This window comes from Notolabrus celidotus, chromosome 5, assembly GCF_009762535.1.
Source record: "Notolabrus celidotus isolate fNotCel1 chromosome 5, fNotCel1.pri, whole genome shotgun sequence".
NCBI lineage: Eukaryota > Metazoa > Chordata > Actinopteri > Labriformes > Labridae > Notolabrus > Notolabrus celidotus.
This window is the reverse complement of record NC_048276.1, coordinates 6,593,216-6,615,020: the sequence shown is the minus strand read 5'-3', so window position 1 is coordinate 6,615,020 and position 21,805 is coordinate 6,593,216. Positions and strand designations below refer to the sequence as shown.

The 21,805-nt window shown below is 40.3% G+C and overlaps 1 protein-coding gene across 2 annotated transcripts in view; it reads left to right on the top strand.

The window, feature by feature from the left end:
- The first annotated feature begins 4,629 nt into the window (after nucleotides 1-4,629).
- taok1b (TAO kinase 1b) overlaps nucleotides 4,630-21,805 on the top strand; it is a 31,079-nt gene continuing 13,903 nt past the window's right edge. For both annotated transcript variants that reach the window (XR_004631253.1, XM_034683463.1), the window contains exons 1-6: nucleotides 4,630-5,298; nucleotides 17,607-17,865; nucleotides 18,373-18,444; nucleotides 19,897-19,998; nucleotides 20,102-20,147; nucleotides 21,619-21,715. Coding sequence is in view for 1 of the 2 variants with exons in the window: in XM_034683463.1 (XP_034539354.1) it covers nucleotides 17,734-17,865; nucleotides 18,373-18,444; nucleotides 19,897-19,998; nucleotides 20,102-20,147; nucleotides 21,619-21,715 (449 nt within the window). In the remaining variant the exon portion in view is untranslated. The remainder of the gene's footprint in view (nucleotides 5,299-17,606; nucleotides 17,866-18,372; nucleotides 18,445-19,896; nucleotides 19,999-20,101; nucleotides 20,148-21,618; nucleotides 21,716-21,805) is intronic.

Below are 21,805 nucleotides of genomic sequence, written 5' to 3'. Positions count from 1 at the left end.
ATTACAGTGGCATTCTGTTTAGCAGTGCTATGGCCGATGGGACGAAGCTTCTGCCAAACCGGGCTCGCCTACAGTAAGGGGATCTGTACCTGCGACCGGAGGGGAGTAGTGTGAAGACTGAGTAGAGTAATAATAGTAAAGTCACAAAGTGCTTCACAATAACAGAATAGAATAAAAAGCAAGACATAGCAAGAATTACATTGAAGCAGACAAAATACATAAACACAACAGACATAAAAACAGACAGGTCAATCAAAGGCTTGTCTAAACAAATAGGTTTTCAACTGCTTTTTAAAAATGACCACAGCGTCCACAGCTCTCAGTTCCGGTGGAATACTGTTCCAAAGTTGTGGAGCAGCAACCTCAAAAGCACAGTCACCCTTAGTTTTTAATCTGGTGCAAGGGACAGCCAGCAAACCCTGATTAGAGGACCTCAGACTTCTCAATGAATCAATTGTCCACAAACTGAAAATAGATAAGATATATACTTTATTGATCCCCTCATTGGGCGAGATTCTTTTGTTACAGCAGCTTATAAACACGGGACAGGGGAATACAGCAATGTACTTACATAGTTAAAAATATAATAACAATAATAATAGCAATGATAAAGGTAAAATAACATAAAATATAGCACATATCCAATCCACTTTATTTATATAGCACATTTAAAAAACAATCAAGTTAAGCAAAGTGCTGCACAGTGAGGTAAAATAAGTTAAAACACAGAACACAAAACGTCAGACAATAAAATAGAATACAATAAAAGAATCATGATGAAACAAATACAACACTATAAAATAAATAAATAGAATAAAAACACTGTAAGAGCAAATAAAAATACAATAAAAGAACAGAGACCACACAACTCTCATGCTGGGTTAAAAGCCAAGGAGTAAAAATCTGTTTTAAGACCGATAAATAGTAAATATAACAGATGTATACACACTATGTACACTTCTATCTTATGAGTAGATAATGAGGTAAATTATTGCACAAATACAATTGCACCAGCTTATTAAAAACATACACAGTATGAAACACACAGTGCGATTCAGAGGTAAGATGGATACAACAAATGAGGTAGAATCTGCAAAAATAAACATAGAAGGAATTTATACCAAGACAAACATTGCATACTACAGTACTCACTAATAATTTCTTCTGCAGTAAATTATTCCTCCATCAAAACCTTTACATGTGTGCCCTCATGTGGTTGTTGAAGAAGGCACATGTGAGTGTAATTAAACAAAGCAGTGAGCACTGGGTCTTATAATGTCTGCATGGATCTATGAAATAGAGAGATAATGTCTGAGGTTTCATCTGAAATAAAAGACTTTAAATGAACATTATCCAGACATAGCTCATGGGACTGGATGGCTTGGGTTAAGACATTTAATTGTAATTTAGGGGGCAATATATATGAACAAATGTAAGATTCCCAGTACTCCCAGGCAGGGTTAGGTCCCTTTAAGTGCATATAAGGTGAGATAAGTGCTTGGAGGCTCTCTACTGTTTACAACTACATGATATGACTCATTGGTCTCTACAGCAGGAAGCTAAAGCAGTGAAATCTGAAGCAAAATCATAACAAATATATTTAAGTTTGAAGAATCATCCATTCTTATAGTAAAGGAGAAATGTGTGTGTGTGTTTGTGGATGCGTGCGTGTGCGTGCGTGCGTTCTAGGGACACAAAGTTCTGCAGCCTATCCATCCATATCATTTGCTTCAGTATACTTCTGTGCCTGGATACAGACCACACAGGCAGGACCTGATTCCCATCATCATGACAACAGGGCTACCAGGCAACCAATCAAAGCCCTCTGAGCCCTGCTCTGCACGCTGATTGGTCCCTCAGCCTGCAGCCTGTTGTGGAATGCCCATCTTTAACCTCTCTGCTGCCATGCACAGCGCATACATCCCATATATTCTCCTGCAGATTACACCTACATGCGTAATCCTTTGAGATGTGGTGTCACGTTTTGCGCTGATGTAATAAGTTGTTGTTTTTTTTTTCATGGGAGAACTAGTCCATCTTGATGAACTGCATTCCTATGAATATTAAATAAACAGAGGCTGCAGCTGCACACATGGCTACTTGCATGCATGCGCCTCTGATGTAAACAAAACAGAAATGGAAGTGTCAGATATGGAAATGTGTCAGCTATATGAGTGCTGAGGTGTTGGACCTGCTTTAGACTATATATTGCACCATCTGACATTGGCACGTTTCCCACAAATATTCTGTTCCCATAACCGTACTCTATATTACATAACCATGCAATACTAAGTCATACAAAACAGCTTCTTGTGCTTGGACTGTAAGAGGTTGCACATGCAGAATCACTTCAAACTGACAGATGATCTAAACAATGCATGTTGTTATTTTACAACATAAAACATTGGTGCTTGATTTAGGACCCCACTCCCACTCCTCATTCTGGAGATAAAACAATAACTGAATGACTGATCCCTGCACAGCAGAATGCTGGATGGACCTTGATCCCTGCTCCTGACATCTTGAGAAGATCTGCCATAGTTTGAGGATAAGTAGCAAAGTTTCATCATTATGTGTTAGTGGAAGAGGGTTTATTTATAGTAGAGGTCAAGACTGGAACTGTTAATCAGGTTAATCAGGTTAGAAGCTCAGTGACAGTGTGCCTAAGGTCAAACAAACACACACAAGGAGACAAGGTGAGGAGACAAACATCCCTCAATTTGGTATCTCTGCATGATGCACAATGCAAGTGTTGAAAGTCATGATCAGGGTTGGCCCGTGGCATAGGCAGTATAGGGAAATGCTAGTGGCGCTGGCCATCCATAGGGGGCGCCACTAAATGAGTGAGGAAGAAAATGTGAAGTTAATCGGAAAAACAATATTGTTTAATCTAATTTAATTTTGGACTAAATTGCTGAATGATGCCAGTAAACATTTAAATGCTTGTGATTCACTTTTGATTTTAAAAATAATGGTATGCAAATCAGTTTTTGAAGTCTTTAAGTGTTCATGGTTTACCTGTTTTTGTTTTGTTGTTGTTGTTTTCCTTACACTTTGGAAGCTGTTAGCTTCATTAGATAGAAAATGTAGGTTAGGCTTAAAGCTGCTGATGGTAGTCTCAGAGTAAACATCTGTTCAGAGAGAGGACTTCGAATGTCAACACTATTCCTCCCAACGCAGATTTCCTCTTAGCCCCCCAACCAAATCGGCGTGTGCAGTCATGATAGTGCCGGACTCATAACCAATCGGAGGACACAGTAGGGGCCGTCCCTTAACCAATCAGGACAGAGGATTGGAGATTAGCTATGATTGGTCCGTCATAACAGGAGAGAGGGGAATAATAACATTGCTTGATATAAAGGCATTTGAAAATGCAGAGATTTCACAATAGTCTCAAATTACTCCACTTACCGATGAGTACCGATGAGCATTATGACCTTTTCTCCAAAACCAGCAGAAAAAAAGTAAAATTTTTGACACCATCTTCTTCGAATGATATTCTGGAAGGCTGTACACTGAGGAGTGTAATGCTGACCTCCACAGGCTAGGTTTTAATACCTATTTATATTCTGGCATACAGCCCAGTTGATTTTAAAAACTGTAAAACTGCTCAACAAATTAGTGGTAACTGCGTATCAGCGGTAAAGTTAGTCTTAAAGGAAAAGAGAGAGACCCCCAGATCTGACAATTCTCTGTACGATATCCACCTTTCATGCCCTTATCTTCTTCAAGAGAAAATTACATGCTGAATTGTTTCAGGCGTCCCGCACTGACATAATCCATCTGAATGTTTCCCTATGACTTTAAGGTATTTGGCCAGCCCACAGTGTCCCAGTTTAAGCCTGGTTTAGGACCACCTCATCCCTCCTCCACCCAGTCTTTAACCCCATCCTTTTCTTTTTAATTAATGGCTGCACAGAGAAATACTGCCTTCCTCTTTTTTCTTCTGTCCATTCTTTCTGCCACTGTTGCTCTAGTTTTTTCCTTACAAATACTGAACCATTCATATTTTCCCATTAAGACCTCAAACTCCAGATTTTGACACCATTCCTACCAACAGGAGCTTTAAGGGCCCCCCTCCCCACTTGGGCCAGAGGTAGTCAGTCCCACTTTCCTCCTCCCACTACAACGCCCCTGTGCATGATCAGGGGCGTGTCCAGAACTTGTTGACCGGGGTGGCCCAACTGAGGCTCTCACATAGGCAGGGATGGCCAGTGCATTTACAAATGAATAACATTTATGCTCTCTGTTTTCACAACCTACATTTATTAAAGTATCAAACAGTTGTTATATTCCTTTTAGCTTAAAAAAAAACATGAAAAAGTGGCATAAATCTTCTAGGCTTAATTCTTTAAGGACTTACAAAAGATGTTTTTTCAAAGTCACATTTGAGGGCACTAATAAAGAAATCTACTGCCAGCATTTTAACTCATCCCAAATGACAGATTTTAACAGAAACCCCACCTCTGACAAGGCAAACAGCCAATCATAGTTTCGGATTTTGGGGTGGCCAATTGGATTTCATGGGGTGCCAGTGCCACCCTTGGCCACCCTTCTGGACCTCTATGCCCTGGACACGCCCCTGTGCATGATGCATAATGCAAGTATTGAAAGTCATCATAATGTGCATGGCTCTCCATCCACACCTCACACCTATCTATGCTTGCATTTGTTGGATGGCTTACAGCCCTTACAGCACAGCAGTCCCAAACTCTGATAAGGGAGGGGAGGGGGACCACATACACCCAGTAGGATACCACTGGACAGCATCAGCAGCAGCAGCAGGACCCGCAGGACTCTCCTAAAACCTGCCACACGTGTGCTCTCTCCTTCCTGAAAGCTGAATGTAGCTCTCTGACTCTGACTCGATTCATTTGCACCTTCTTTCCCACCTCTACAATGGAAGGGAGGTGATTCTCCTCGCCGCCATTTTTAGGGGAAACTTTGCTAGCTACTTAGTGCTTGACAGCCGTTAGCCGTTAGCTAGCTTAGCCTCATGTTGATGTGTGTTATTCACGCGGCTAGCTAGCTTACATGTCAAAATAAAGGTTAGTGGTGAAGTGAACAAGACAGCTAGATAAAATCAGACTGTGTGTGTAGTAGGAAGGACATTTTTTGCAGCTTAGTGTCGCGGATAAGGAGTGCTAAGTTATTAGCTCTCGATTTCACACTTTGATTTTCTCTGGGCTGCATCGCCTCGTCAGTGATTTTTGGAGTCAGCTCCTAAACTCTGGATTTTACCACCAGAACCAGAACCAGCTTTTCACCTTCCAGCTGGTACTGACTCATTCTGACCAGGTGAGTGTGTTAAACTACCTTTAGCTTTCTGTTGACTAACGCTGCATGCTTGATTTCACCATAGGGTTAGCTTGTTGTGAGCTAGCTAACCCTCAACTTGCTGTCACAACTTGCACAGACTGATTTTTATTCCACCTTGCTGTGCAACTTCAGTGTTTGCACAGGAGGAGTGTGTTACAGAATACAAATGCAACACTATTAATCATGATATGGATGCACAGATGACAGATCTAGAGAGCTACAGCATTGGATTGTTGTAAATAATAACAGATTGCTTCACTCAGGATAGATGGATGTACTTTATTTCACACCCATAGGTCCATATCAGCACAAGAGTCATATAAAAGACTCAAAATAAGTCAAATGCACACTAATTTTGATTAAATCATCAAAAGGCATTTGTTCCAGTGTTTGCAAAAGCAAGACCTTGTGTCACATCATGTATGCTGACTGAATGAGCTCCCTTAAAATGTCATTTCATGCATCAAATGTGTCAGCACAGCATGAAATGTAGGGATGTAATAGAGACAAATATGACTCTTGCACTAGTTTAAGGAATATTCTGTATATGCATCATTATATTATATGCTACCTGAAGCTGTCTCATTGTAGCTCCACTGTAACTGCACCACAAATGTGCAGCACAAAGCTCTGTTTTAACATCGTCTGTGCACATTGGACATTTACCATGCCTGTGCGTAAAGTTTACATCACTGTCCCTGCACATCATCATCATCATCAAGTCATTTCTTAAATAATGCGCCCCACATAATTTGACTTTGTCCACTATACTAAGAAAACGTTAGCAAGCTACACTAGCTTGCTAATCCGCTTTATGCCACTCCCTCGTCTCTGTTTGTGTCCACTGTGTTCTGTGCGTGAAGTGAAACTGTGGCTGTGGAGGTGTCTGCTTCGGAAGTTTGTTTATCTGTTGAGGAAGGGGGGATCATCATGAGTCACATACAGTCTGAGCAGCTAGCTGTGTGACGGGTAGGTAGGTGACATTGCTGGAGTGTCTTTATATATATGTGTGTGTGTGTGTGCTGCCTGTGCGTAAACTTGCATGTCCTGCTGCCATTGTGTTTACAAGCAGCATTAGCCAAGGATAGCGTGGTGGTGATGATGATCATTGTGTAAGCGACAGGCAGAGCTCACATCCATCCATCTGCTGCTTCTGCTGCTGATGGCTGTTTTTGTGCACCGACGTGAGGCGCATTCCTCAGTTTTCTGTGTTGATATTGCGTAACAGCAGCTATCACTCAGCAAGCTCGGCTTATCTGTGACTTCGCCCTTTAACTTAGACATGACAGCTACACGAGGATGCAACAAAACACCATGCATACGCTTTAAACACTGCGTGTTATGGTTATGACACAGCTTAAAGCATTCATCTGTGTGTTGCTGCGATCTGCTGGCAGAAACACCCCAAAACACCTACACATGATGTATGTTTCATGTGCCATTTGTGGAAAAACCACTGCAGTGTAAGCAGCCTACCTAATACCCATCTTTGCTGGTATCTTCGTACGTGATGAACACAATGTCCAAGTGATAAATGCAGCACATAGGCTGGATCTGAAACGCAGGTACGACTTGTCCTTTCACTGAGTTGGGCACACATCTCTGCACATCCTTACCTATGTTCTCTGTAACTTGCACCCCATATGCACACCTGCCATGTGTTTGGTTTTGTACCTGCATGAAAACAAAAGTGTATCACAGCTCTTTACTTTGAAGGAGTGACTGCCGGTTGGTGATGAGAGGAATGCAGCCGGTGTTGACTGAGAGCACCTCGATGCAGGAGAAGCCGATGCAAAGTTGTGTGTTCTTGTGTGTCGGTGTTATATATCTAGGGGTCTGGATATGGGCGACTGCATAATGGATTTAAGTGTCTCCCAGGAAAAATGGATTAGACACTGGAGCAAAGCCTGCTCTGCTCGCTAAAGTCTACATCCAAGTCGGTGACAGTCAGCCACTGCAGAACCAGTGTAGGTTCAACGATATGATCCTCTGCAGCACTGCCACCAAAACTTTATCAATCTGAACCTCTCTCATTGAAATCCTGCTGTTAATGTTACATCTCCTTTCACATTAAGTACAGATCAGATTGAATTAGTCTTTGTGTTTTATCTTTGTTGACCACCAGACTGACAGCAGTTTCTTCAGTGTCATGATAGTTAAAGCTGGATATAAAATAAGTCTCGCTCCACTTTCTCCAGATGAGCATCTGCTCAGGATGTTCATCTGAGGCTGAAAACATTTGAAAATCAACATATTTGATGAGTCACACTGAGAGCCAGAAGAAGTATAAAGAAAGAGGCACCGTTTTTTTAAATCTAGTGATTGACGGATGATTCATATTGAGCAGACATTTAAAATAATCCCAATAGTGAAGGTCTACATATGTCGTAAACATTCAAATCGCACATAGTTTTTTCAGTCTCTTGATTTGTCAGGTCCAGATCAATCAATCCTTCAAACACTTTGTATCTAACACTGATTCGTCCAAGCTACTCTTACATCCAGTTGTGCCTCTGTTCGGTTTAACCAAGCGGCAACCTCTGGTATTAGATTATGAAGCCCATGCGGAAGTGTTAAGATCTGCAGTTCATCAAGCGTCCACTTGAGGCTGGCTGCAGAAACACAGGAAACCACTGCATACCCATTCAAAGAAGACGATCTTTACAGCAATAATAAACATATTTACAGCCCGGTACAAACTAAGGATGGACATCTCAAGCCAAAATACTATTCGATAACCATTGTCATCTATTCGACAATTATTCAAATTAGGTTAGGTTGAGTTCAGCATTTCCAATATGGCATACGCCGACGATTGGCTTCAAAACAGCGCTGGATGACGTCACAGATACTACGTCCATTTATTATACAGTCTATGGGTTTGACATGCCAGATCCTCTGAGATCACCTGGTCCAGCTTGGTGTCTTGGTGCATGTCTGTCTTGTTGTTTGAGGTGTCACAAGCAAGTCATCCTCTTACAGAGACTTTCTTTGCTCTGCTGATGTTGATGCTCGTGACATTTCTCTCAGCAGGAAAAGTGCAAATGGAGCCCTGTGAGGGAAACGGGATGGGTCAAATCCTCTTAGTGTTCGGTCTCTCCATCTCTCTCTTTCGGCCACCATCATTTCTATATAACAGCAACGCAAATCTGGATGTGTTGTTGTTGACACTGGATATCTGGAGAGCTTTCACTTCCTCCTCTCAGTGAAAACCACAATCTGTAATCAGTCTGGGAAGCAGGCGCATGTGGACTCCCCACCCTCCATGTTTGGAGATAGAACCGCGCCGTGTTGTGCCTTTTCAACACTAGTGCACATGTAGGTCATGAAATTGAACATGCAAATTTCCAGAGACAGTCTTCGCGTCAGTATTCAGAGCGCTCGGATGATACAGCCTTTTTTTTATTATAACACAAGTATAAGAAGTATCCTACGTGAAGCAGTTCAAACCGGATAATGCCATTTAATAAGATGTATCAGCTTGGTGCATTACTACTCTGAATTATTTAGCAATCCAGCATTTAGCATCAGGCTGAAGGACATTTCATAAGTGTGCGTATCAGATAGCATATGTTATCTTTTCAGGGAGTGTGTGTGTTAAATGTAGTCGTGGCCAGCAACAAATAAGACCTGGGGTTATCTGTGTAAATGCAAAAAGTGCAGCTGGATTCAAAGCACTCGACATGGTTTTAGAGTTAGTCTGTAATATGATGTCACGCTGGGTTTGGATGCTCTTTTGTGTGTCTCGTGTGCCTCATGTCTCTGCATGTCACTGGTCCAGCGTGCAGACAGCAGGATTGCTCCGGGGTTGCTCCTCTCTGTGGCTGACCCTGCGCACTGAGGGGAATTTCACTATCACGATCGATAATGTATTTGATTATTTATTATCCCTCTCCATTTCTCTTTCTCTCTCGTCCTCTCCGTGACATCCCTCACACAGCTCTGTGTAGTGGTCGTCTCTTCATTAGGCTTCTTAGTGATTTTACAATGTAGGAGGGTCGATTCACATAAAACAGAGAGAGAGAGAGAGAAGTCTGTTTTTGTGAACGCTTACAATATAAAGATCTTTGTGCACATTTCTGAAACATAACCTGTGTTTGTGTGTGTCCTGCAGTCTTAGATTCAGTCTTGTGATATATGTTTTGGCTCTGTTTCTCTGTGTGTTTGTATTTGAGAGAAAATGAGAGATTCTGAAAAAGCACTCATCCTGAGCTTCAGGTTGATTCTCATCTGATAGAGTTAGCAGCAGCACAGTGCTAGCAGAGTGTAGCTCTGGTCAAAGCATTCCTAATGTTAGCAATCTTTGCTTTTCATCAAGTGGTAACCTCTGGTCTTAAAATATGAAGCTGATGCGGAAGTGTTCAAAACTGCAGTTCATTGAGCGTCTGCCAGAAACCACCAGAAACCACATACACACCAATTCCAGAAGACCATCTTTACAGCAGAAATAAACATGTTTACAGCCTGGTTCAAAAAATGTTTTATGTCTTTATTCCTGAGGGCTTTTTTGAAGCCAATCGTAGGCGGGTGCCATTTTGGAAATGCTGAACTCAACCAAACATCGCCCAAGCTAGTGTGAGGTAAAGAGGTGGGCCTTTAGCCTTTTCGCTAACATCTACAGGGTGCCTGCTTGTCAATCAAGTCAGCCATGCCCTTATATGGGCAAAACACCTAAGTGTAATATCTTCGTAAATACAGAGTTATAAAAAAAATGTAGTTTATTTCTGCTGTAAAGATCGTCTTCTTTGAATAGGTGTGTATGTGGTTTCCGGTGTTTCTGCAGCCAGCCTCAAGTGGACTCTCGATGAACTGCAGTTTTAAACACTTCCACATGAGCTTCACATTTTGAGACTGGAGGCTCCAACAGATGCACCAAAATGCAGTTTTCTTCTTCATTAGTCTGCATGGCCACGTCTCCTATGACGTGACCTTTCATGATGCTTCAAAGGTCCTGAGCTGGACACACCCATCAGATCTGTTTGTGTGGGGAGTGAATTCAGACCTTTAAAGTGGAGCTGAGTATGTTGAAAATGATGTTAGCACGATGAAGTTTTTCACATCGGATTGATATTGATAATTATCATGATTTCAAATCATAATTTCATTTAAATTTCAAGGCAGGTTTTTTGTCCTGAGGGAAAGTTGTTAGCTTGTATCTGAATTTGTTCTCTGATAAGCTTCTTGAATCCAAATCTTCTGATGGTGTTAACAGGAAGCAGGTCTTTAATGTAAGAAAAGTTAAAATTTTAGTTTGTAGATTATTATATTTCTCAGGTTGAGGGTATTTGCACAATGTAATCTAAATTTACAACATAGAAATATCAAATGATATTCTGTGTATCAGTTTATAGAGTATTGTTTGCTATTATTGTGTTCTCCCTAGGGATGTACATTTAAAGTATTTTCCATGATCGATTTTTGGAAATGTTAACGATCAATTATCGATTAATTGATTAAAAAAACATTATTATTCTTATGTCAAAAACAATGCCAAATAGGTTGTTTTCCCCCTAAATTGTATTTTCTACAGCAACAAAATGCATCTAACTGATGGGATTGAATACGGGCACATGTTTGACACACAGAATATCAACGATCAGGCTCATTAAAATATTCTACGCGGACATAGTCTTATAAAGTGAAGGCTGAGACTACTAACAGAAAAGTACTTCAGACTCACAGTGTCCAGTTTTCTGTCTACTCGTTCTTATTGAGAAAAATAAACATGTGTATTCGGTCAGGTGTCAGCCAGGAGCGCAACCGGGTCAGAATCAGTCCAGCTGCAGAAAAGCTCAGACGGCTCTGATGTTGCTGCTCTGCAAACATAGCGTACCTGAATTTCCCCCTAGTCTGTTACCTTTCTATCCAAAGGTGGGAAATATCTTGTGTAAAGTTGTCAACCTTTGTGTCCGTGTTGTTGTTGGCAGCAGTTTTGTATTGATCCTCTTTTAAAAAGCGCACGTGGAGACCTGACGCACAGCCGCAGCCGCCAGCTGAGCGTCTCCGCTGTGCGCAACACCTTTAACAGCTGATTCACATCCAAACATGCTTTAAACTTAAAACACCTCCCTGATAGATGAGTGTAATATGAGACCACATGATGTTTGTTCCACGTGACTGAAAATTGATAACAAAAATTCGTGTTTCGAGTAATTTCTTAACAATCAATTAATCGATACTCGATTAATTGTGGTCATCCCTAGTTCTCCCCTTTAAGATTACTAAAGGTTGCGTGCAGAGTGATGTAGTTTCCCACAGTGCAGTGAATGCATCACGCTAATTCAGCGTTCAGTTGTCCTACGTTCGCATTGAACATTTAAGGTGTTTGAGATGCACAGCAGAAGTTGTCTCTGTGCTCTTCCTTTACCCACAATCTGAAAGTTTATCTAATAAAGTGTATTGAGTTAAAAGTTAACGCAGAGTCGACTCAGTGTCAGACTAACGACGCTGCTTTGAGCTGGTAGGCTTTGAGTTTTCTTCTGTGTCGCTGTCGCTCGTTTCAGCTGTGTTTGCATTCCGCTCCAAACCTCTTTAAGCCCCGCCTACCTCTCACCCAGCGACATGATTGGCTGTTCAATGCTGTCTTCTTCTTTTGTCTAATGTTGGGTGGCAACTAGCGTTCAAGGTGTAATTGCAGGTTTATTTATATAGAATTTTTATTGAACATTTGTTATATTATATCACGACAATTATCTTTATTGAATTATCGCCCAGCCCTACTACAGTGTATAATCAGCAAACCACTTATGTAATAATTTGCCTTTAAGCAACTTAGCTTGTGATCTTATGTCCTCACATTAAAGCAGGGAGTGAATCAATGTGCTGAATCAAGGAAAGTAATCATGAGGAAGTGCGATCACATGTTAGGAGGGAAAAGTATTTTTCTAAAAAAGTCCAGAACCCTCTGACAGCAGAGTAATAACATTTTTGCTCTGTGATGCTGATGTTCATGCTCTGACAGTGGATCAGGCTATTTTTGGGGCTGGGACAGTCAGTATTGCCTGTGCAGGAAATTAATCATTTAGAGTACAGCAGTGATTTTACTTTGTCAACACATCGTCTAAGCCTTTCTGCCTCTCACACAGAAAACCTCCCAAACTTTAAGCCACCTTTATAATCAAGCCTCTCTCTTGCACACACAAAGAGGGGTCTGTCTATTAATATGCATGTTAACCTTTTAACTTAAATCATAGCTTTTCAAACTATCAGACTCATACTTCATCTGGTGTCTGTAACTAAGTGAAACCCTAACTCTGTGTTGGTGTTGTAAAGCTGTATTAAGTAGATCCTCTCTCTCTCTCTGTTGAGAAATCTTGTTTGGTTAGTGAGGTTGCGACACATTAAGAATGTGCTCTTGTGTTGCCTAACACCTGAGTTTCACAGTTTGCTGCTTTTTAAAGACAGTTTGATGAATTTGTGTGATTTCTTTTGCACACGTTTGAACAGTTTCACTTTTCCTTTTATTCAGAAGTGAACAAAGATGTTTAGTGCATTATGATTCCTTCTCCTTTAGACCTTCTCTTGGTCTTCCATACCCAAATATTAAGCCCTGCTAGAAGATGAAAGATTTAAAGCAGGTGATATTTCAATAAAGTGTGACCATAATCAATTCAAGATAAGAGGAACAATCAGACACTTAAATAAGCTGCTATATGAGGAAAAGTAAAGTGTCTTTTTTAGGGGTAACTTATAATCCATCTGAAACATGATACCACATAATCTTCCCATGATAATAATGATGTCAAAATACAGCGACTCTGCAGTAAGGCTGTGGCTGACTCCACTCAGGTGTTTTTCGTGCTAGGAGTGCCCAAGACCTCAATTTCAGAGTGCTTCTTACCAACGTTTACTTTTGCTGGGTTACAAAAGTTGTCCTGCAACACTTCTGCTTCCTGTCGTAGTGACCGCTAGGTATGTTTTGAAATGCTTTGTATGCTTCATATTCGCTTTCATTCAATGGCATTTAAACATGAAACTAAACTATTGATAGAAATGGTGTCATAGCATTAACAGCAGCTCTGAACTTGGAAATTGGACCTTGAATAAACAAGCGTGATAACTTTTCTTCTAAGTACAGACCTCTGCCATTGTTGTTGGCAAAGTTGGCTCCGCCCCTTCATGATTCTGATTGGTCAGTAATCAAGAAGTGACATTAATGAGCACGCTGGTGTTCCAAAAGTTCAACTGAGAGCACCATGACAAAAATCAGCAAACACTGAGGACGCTGAACGCTGGAAACGCTGAATCACATTTAGTTTGAATTGAAAATAGGCACTGCCATCGCAGAAAAACAGCGTCAGTGGACACGGCACCTAATTGTTGAATTGCAAGTTAACCATATAAATCTCAATATCTGATTCACTGGAGAGTACAAAATGCTCATTGAAGGTTAAGTGCACAGGAAATCTGTTTGAGAGAGCAGTATAATTTAATATTGATATTTGGCACCAGGACAAAGGATGACGATATATATATATGTATATATATGTATCTATATATATATATATAGATATATATATATATCTATATATATATATATAATATTTTTAAAGTTATTTTGACAGGGCAGCTTAAGAGAGACAGGAAATGCTTGGAGTAGGGAGCAAAAAGACGGCCATATTCCACTGGATCCTTGTCCGGTCCGTCTCTGATCCATCACGGCACCAGATCTGATATGTAACCTATTCTAGTCAATGTGTTAACTTCCACTGGATCCGCTCCGTTGTGTTCCAAGCCTCATGCAGCAAATGGTCACGGCTGGAAATCGAACTGGCGACCTCTGCGACGAGGACTATAACCTCTGCATGTTGGGCGCTTAGACCGCTAGGCCACCAGCACCCCATAGATATATTTATTAAAGTTATTTTTGGTGCATTTTTTCCTTTGTTGGATAGGAAAGCTGGAGAGAGAAGGGAAATGTGGGGAGTAGAGAGACGGGGAAGACGTGCAGCTATTTGCCAAGGCCAGGAGTTGAACCTCCGACCACTGTGAAAAGGACTAGAGCCTCTGTATGTAACATATTGATATTTTGCCTCACCTGTAGTCCATTTTTAGGGGTTTAACACCTCCAATGTATTTCCCAATAAGTGGAACTTTCTGTTATTGCTTCCAAGTTTGTATAAGTTATCAAACTGGACTATCTTGCAGCTTCAGTACTACTCTTATTAACTCTGCAGCACCTGAGTATGTGTAAGTAAGTGTTGTCCTCAGTGTTGCATTAACCTCGCCCTCTTCCTCAGAGCAACTTTAAACTTGGACTAAAAGGCCTCTTTCTCTCCAACAGTCAAAGTTTGGTGTGGTTGGAAACATTCAGCAGCCAAGTATTATGCATTACAGCGCTTATCTAATAATACTGCGAGCATTATGACAGAATTAGACAAAATGTGAATCACTCTTTGTTCAGTAGTACCAGATTAAAAGGAAACAGACTGGATCCCTGTTAGTGTTACTAAAGCTTTTCCCCCAGCAGCCGCTCTAAGCTTCTCTACACTCAGATATGTTGTTGTCCTTCAGGGGCTGAGCGTCGGAGTGAAAGAGTTCGGCTCTTTTTGTTTCTTAGTCAGCTGTTTGGCTTTTTTAACCGGGCAGACCTTGTGACATTCAGCTATCAGGGAGGTTTGATACATCAGGTTGTGTTGATAATCACCGGCTATGTTAGGGATGAAGATAAACTGAAGGAACAATCAATCAGTTTTACAACACAGCTTCTCTATGATCATGTAAGTTTCATATTGTCTCAGGAATCAGCTAGATGAGGTTAAAAAGATTGCAATTTTTCCCACCTTTGTTTGCACACTGAGTTTGTCACTGATTGAGATTGTCAAAGTCAGACACAGACTTTCAGGGAAACTTATTTATTGACTCTTTATGTTTAAATGATGCAAACTGAGTTATTTAGATAAGTAATGAAACAATATGTCAAAATAAAACAAATAGAATATTCCTTTATTTTCCAAAAGACGGCCATATTCCTCTGGATCCTTGTCCGGTCCGTCTCTGATCCATCACGGCACCAGATCTGATAGGTTTGTATTCTAGTCAATGTGTTAACTTCCACTGGATCCGTTTCGTTGCATTCCGGCTGCATCTCTGATCCAGCAGGTTGGAGCCCTGTGGATCAGATACTCAAGACTTGACCCATCAATCTCAACAGAGCGGATGGAGTGGGACAGGAAGTCAGGCACCAAAACAAAATGAAAACATCCGGTTAATTTTCAGAATAAAACACTCTGTGTTATCACCAGATCGTATTTCACTTAACTACAACAACAAACCGTCATGATGAGCGGAGCCAGGCCTGGAGTCAACAGGTCAGAGGTTTTCAGAGGACCAGAAAGACAACATGGATGAGGAGAGGAGGAGGAGGAGGAGAATCCTTAATTCAGTAAATACAGCGGGAAAACCTCGGTCACATGACTCCAGCTGTCCGGCGGTCCTGCTCCGGACCGCAGCGGATGGGATACTGACAGAAATCATGTTGAAAACACTGATTTTGCTGTGTATTGTAATTTTAAAGTTTGACTCATGTTCCATCTGTTGACATGGCAGAGGCGGGGTTTATGACCAATACTGGAGCCAGTCAGTCAGTAGGTGGAGGTCCAACATGGCTGCCTCATAGAATGTGTTTGGTTTCTCTAAAGAATATCCTAATGTGACCAAGCGGCAACCTAGAGTCTCAAAATATGAAGTGTTATAAACTGCATCCACTTGAGGCTGGCTGCAGAAGCACCGGAAACCACATACACACCCATTCAAAAAAGACGATCTTTGCAGCAGAAATAAACATGTTTACAACCTGGTTCAAAAAACAGCTTGGGTCTACATCGCTAATTTCTCTATTGGCACACACTGTATGGGGGGAATTATTTTCTAACGCGACAGTTCAGAAGATATTAATCAAGATTACGAGGTCTGCCCAAATAAGGACATGACCGACTTGACTGACAGGCGGGAACACACAGCTGTTGGCTAGAAGGCTCCAGCCCCGCCTCTTTACCTCACACTAAGTTTGAATTACTTCAGCATGTCCAATATGGCTGCCTCCGATGAGTGGCCTCAAAACAGTGCTTCAGGAACAGATGGGTGACTCATGGATACTACGTCCATTATTTATACAGTCTATGAATGTGACACATTCACAAGTTAGTTTAATTTTATTCCAGAAAGATGTTGAATTATAAACTCAGCTTATGTTCAGGGTCCTTTCATCAGAGGTTAATGTTCATGCTGCATGTGGAGGAGGCTCGATCATGACACAGAGTATCAAACATTCAAAACTAGAATAACTGAATTACTGACTGACATCAGCATCAACTCACTGCACCTCCAAAACAAATTCATACATGTGCACTAACAGGGAGAGCTTGCACAGTCAGAACAGCTAACTTTCACCATTGATAAGTCCATGTTTGCTAAAGTACGTGTGCTGAACACTGGTATGAATCCCAACATGCATGTTCCATTAATTAACCAGAGAAAAATTGATGCTGCTAGTGTAGAGTCCTCGGTGAAATCCAACCCCAACCCCTTTCATCGATCACCCGGTGCAGCTCGCTCCTCATTACTGTCGGCCTCCCCACTGCACCCGACATAAAATCAATCCTTAAGCTGGGATATTTGCATTACCAGTCGTTCCAGTTGCTTAAACATTTGCAGTAATTGCTGAGGCGGTCTCGACTGATACACTTGTGATGACTTTGCAATCGGTAGATTATATCATGGTCAGCACTTGGAGGTGTGACTACTGGCCGGAGGCGATGTTTTTAATATACTCCAGGAGCCGCTGACCTTTCTGAGGAGTCTTTGTTTGTGCTTTCTTTCACTAGTTTGATTTCAGTCTCACCACATCGGTCTAACCTGGGGTTTTGGCCACTTGTGGAACAGATTTGTTGTAGAGGGGACTTCTGTGGAGACAGTTTGGGTGGGACGTTTGCTGGGCGTGGCTGCTTGATGACTATACAGCTTTATATCAAATATATGGTCTTTATTATGATTGGATTTCATCCAATGTGCAGACTATGTGTGTCACTGCATTTTTAAAGCTCTTTTTGTGATGCATCCCTTCTTTTAATGGATAAAAGAACAACTCCTGATCATGTTTAAGATGTAGAGATGTGAGATTTCCTCCTTTTGTCAAAGTTCGGCAATCAACTTTTCTAAATGACCTCTCCAAACTTAGCTAATCTGAGCAAATAGACCTTTATGTGTACTGAGGAAAAACACGCTGCTTTCATCACATCATCTCTAACACCTCTGTCTCTCTCTCTTTGTCTGCCCTCCCTCTATAGGTCCCCATGTGCTGGTTCCTAAGGCCCATCCACTACTGCAAATGAATCTTCAGCTGCTCCGGCAGAGCTCAGCACCCAGATAGTCCCTTACCCTTTGCGTGGGTGATAAGGGACTACATTAACCAGGATGCCCTCCTCCGTAAGGGCAGGCAGCCTGAAGGATCCGGAGGTGTCTGAGCTTTTCTTCAAAGAAGACCCGGAGAAGCTTTTCTCTGACCTCCGAGAGATCGGCCATGGCAGCTTCGGCGCCGTCTACTTTGTACGTCTTTACATCGACTCATAAAAGGAAGACACGCACGAATACACTTAGTTTTGAAGAGTAGCTTTAGATGTTAATCAAAGACAAAGTCCTAAACATGAATGTGTCTGAAACCAATCAGGAGCTGTGTTTTTAAAAGGCTAATATGCAACGTATGAAGACCAGTTAAATGCTAAATCAAATACAGCTTTTGTTTTGTTTCAATTCAAGTCTTGGCTTTCATATTCCAGAGTTCTAAACATCACATGAAAATGGACTAATTACTCTTCAATGAAGACAAAAATTAGTTATTTTTTACGAGCCCATGACGATGTTTGAAAGCTACTGCAGAGTGATGTGACTCAGCCTCGCTCTGATCAGACTCGTGTCCATGAATGCAACACAGAGTGCAGTTGAAAAGGACAAGAGTTCATGTAAAAACCACATCCTTTATGAAAGAAGATGTTTTATTCTTGGTGCGTATAATGAACATCTATGTTACTCACTATGTGCTGGGTTGTTCCTCAGGCACGAGATGTGCGCACCAATGAAGTGGTCGCTATCAAGAAGATGTCCTACAGCGGCAAACAGTCCAATGAGGTGAGATCAGACTTTTTAAATGTGGGTGATTATTTAGATTTTCAGACCCTCCATACTCATGCTCATGTCTCAGTGAGTACACATGGTATATTTCACAGTAAATCTAACTTGGCTGGATCAGTGTAGAGAAACAATAAACTGTCTCTAAGCTCGGAAACATAGAGAACTTTGGAGTGTTAAATCGGCAGCATTTGTTTTAGTTCATTTAGAAAAAACTTTTTATTATGAAATGCTCATATTGGCTTTTTTCACCATCACCTCTTTAAATCAATCAATCAAGCTTTATTTATAGAGCACCTTTCATACAAATCAAATGTTATTATAAGGGCTTAACAATGAATGAAAAAAAAAATATATAATGGATAATTATAAAACAGAAATTGATTTAGAAGTAGAGACTAATGCACACCAATTGCAATGAAAAATATATAAATAAAACAAAGCAAAATATTTAAGAAATAAGTAAATTAAAGGTAAAACAAACAGTTAAGACAATAAAAGGGTAAAAAAAAAAAGTCTAAGATAAATAAAAGCACTAAAAATAGCAATACAAGTTTGTTGTTGGATAATAATAATTGAAAAGTTAAAAATAAATGTTTGTTTATGGAATTTGTAGCTTGATAATTCTTCAGCTATAGGTTTAGTTAGTGTATGGTGTTTTTGCCTAAAAACAACATTACATATTTTATTCAAAGTTGTTAAGATCAAAAGTCCTCATGAGGCAGAAAAACATACTGTACCTTTAAAGTGACCTTTTTTAAATTTGACTCTATTATCCACGACCACAGTCTGTGCCAAAGTCGTCTGCTTTAAGATCTTAATGCCTTCATAGAATAAACTGGACACTCATTTATTATTATTATTTAATCATCATTATTATTACTATTATTATTTTTTAAACTGTCTCTATGTCTTGTCTGTGTAAAGCCCTTGGTGGTGTTCCCAGTCTGTGAAAATAAATATATATACATTATTATTATTATTATTATTATTATTATTATTATTATTATCATCATTATTATTATAGAATACACTTGATGTCACAAATTACTATTCCCATATAGTGTTAATCTAAACATGACAGTAAGTGTATTCCTGCAATCCCCCAAAAAGCAGAATCCAGAGAATCACTTTGTCTCATGTAAATCCCTCAGCTGGAATCAGATTATCTTGGTTTAGAGAGTCTGGAGCTGGATGAAGAGCTGCTGGACTCCAGCATCACTGTCTGTGTTCCCTCATAAAATCACCGGACATGGTAGTCTTATCCAGGACTCCCCTGTGTGTCCACTGGAACTGCTGCTGTCTTTCAGATGAAGTTCACTCTGCTCATGATTTCAGATTAGCTATAATCAGATTACACATAATCTGTGAAGAGAACCACTTTACTCTTAACAAGGAAGAAATGTTCTGAACACTCACCCTCACTCACTTTCACCCTGTTTATCCCCACAGAAATGGCAGGACATCATAAAGGAGGTGAAGTTTCTCCAGAGGATCCGGCACCCAAACAGTATAGAATACAAAGGCTGTTACCTCCGTGAACACACAGCATGGGTACGTCACCTGTCAACATGCACATGGTTACATGCACAGGAGGGGGAGAGGTTCTCATTTTGCAACAATTCAGGGCCTACATGCAACTCTTTTTCCTTTTCAGCTGGTGATGGAGTATTGTCTTGGTTCGGCCTCTGATCTGCTTGAAGGTAAGTCCATGATCATTGTGTAAAGGAGGAACTATATAAAAGGAGCAGACTTGGATATTGGAACTTTAAAAAATATGCAAAAAACAAACAGAAGATGAAAGATCAATTTTAGTGTCTTTTAGTCAACAGATGCTAAAAAAAACAAGGCTTTTTTTTTTGCCTTTGTGGCAACTTTTCAATCACAAGGCAGCTAGGCAAAAAGCAAACCCAGTATAAATGTCTATTCCTCTCAATTGAATTTTGAATCAAAAATTAAATGCTAGATGTTTTGAAAAAAACCTTAAACCAGTTACCAAAACACAACCGTATCAGGAACATGCTTTCTGAGGTAATGAACCAAGTGAGAAGCAGGGTTCACTTCTCCTAGACCTTTAAAAAATCTGAAGTTTCTTGAAGGGGTGAATCAAACACTATCAGCTGATACCGATACCAACTAGATGTTGCTACCGATCCGATTCAAAAGCATTTAGTTAACAACCTGTATCCCTTAACGTGAGATCATACCAGGAGTTAAGTTTTGGTAACAGACTTTTCTAGCTTTTTAAACCAAAATCAAATAAACTAATATATATAAACTGACTGAATCATTATTTATCAATACATTCATGAACATGTACCTGCAGTTTGATAAGTAAATCTTCAAAAGAATTAAAATAACATGAAACATTTGCATTGCACATATTCTCAACTCAATTTATTTATAAAGCACCTTTCATACATTCCAGCTTGCAGCACAAAGTGCTTCACAAAAGAACAGAGACAGAAAATAGCAGCAATAAGTAAAATGATACAAGACTAAAACAAGAGAGAGGAAAATACTATGAAATACTTAAGAATAAAATAAAATAGAAAAAAATAAAATCAGATAAATATTTGACAAGTCAAATAAAAATAACATAAAATAAAATAACATAATAAATAAAAATAAAAATTAGGCTTAAAATGGTAATAACAGTAATAATGGTAATAATGCAGTCCAGGGCTAAAAAGAAATGATTCCAAATTAAAGGCAGATTTAAAAGGTAAGTCTTAAGTTTACTTTTAAAAATATTACAAGTTACCACCCGAGTTGTTCGCATAACAATCATGAAATTCCTCCAAACTGTGGTGCTTCCATGGTTAGGTCTCTGTCCTGCAAAATGCACAGACCTCCTGTTAGCACAAAACTGAGCTGAGCAGATCCGCCCTTTGTCCCTGATATTTGATACCAGGATCCAATGAGGGCTACCCTAGTTTCTTGCAACCAGTTTAGCGCCCCCTTCTGGTAATTAGACAGAATGCTGGTTAAAGGCATTTCCATATTAGCTTCACTTCGAGACCTTAAAGGGTACAGTCGATGATGTCAGAGAGCTTTGACCCTCCTGAAAAGAGGAGAAGAGTATCTGAACTCACAGAAAAGAAAATTGGACGATATTGGGACCTCATCAGCTGACAGTGACTCCTGCTCAAATACTTCCTCTCCCTTTTTCAGTTCATAAAAAACCTCTACAAGAAGTAGAGATTGCTGCCATAACACATGGTGCTCTGCAGGGGCTGGCCTACCTTCATTCCCACAACATGATCCACAGGTGAGCACAGCTTCTAGAAACACTTCATCCCACTATGCCCCCTGCTTGCTCTCTCTCTCTCTCTCTCTGTGTCTCCCTCACTCTCTCTCA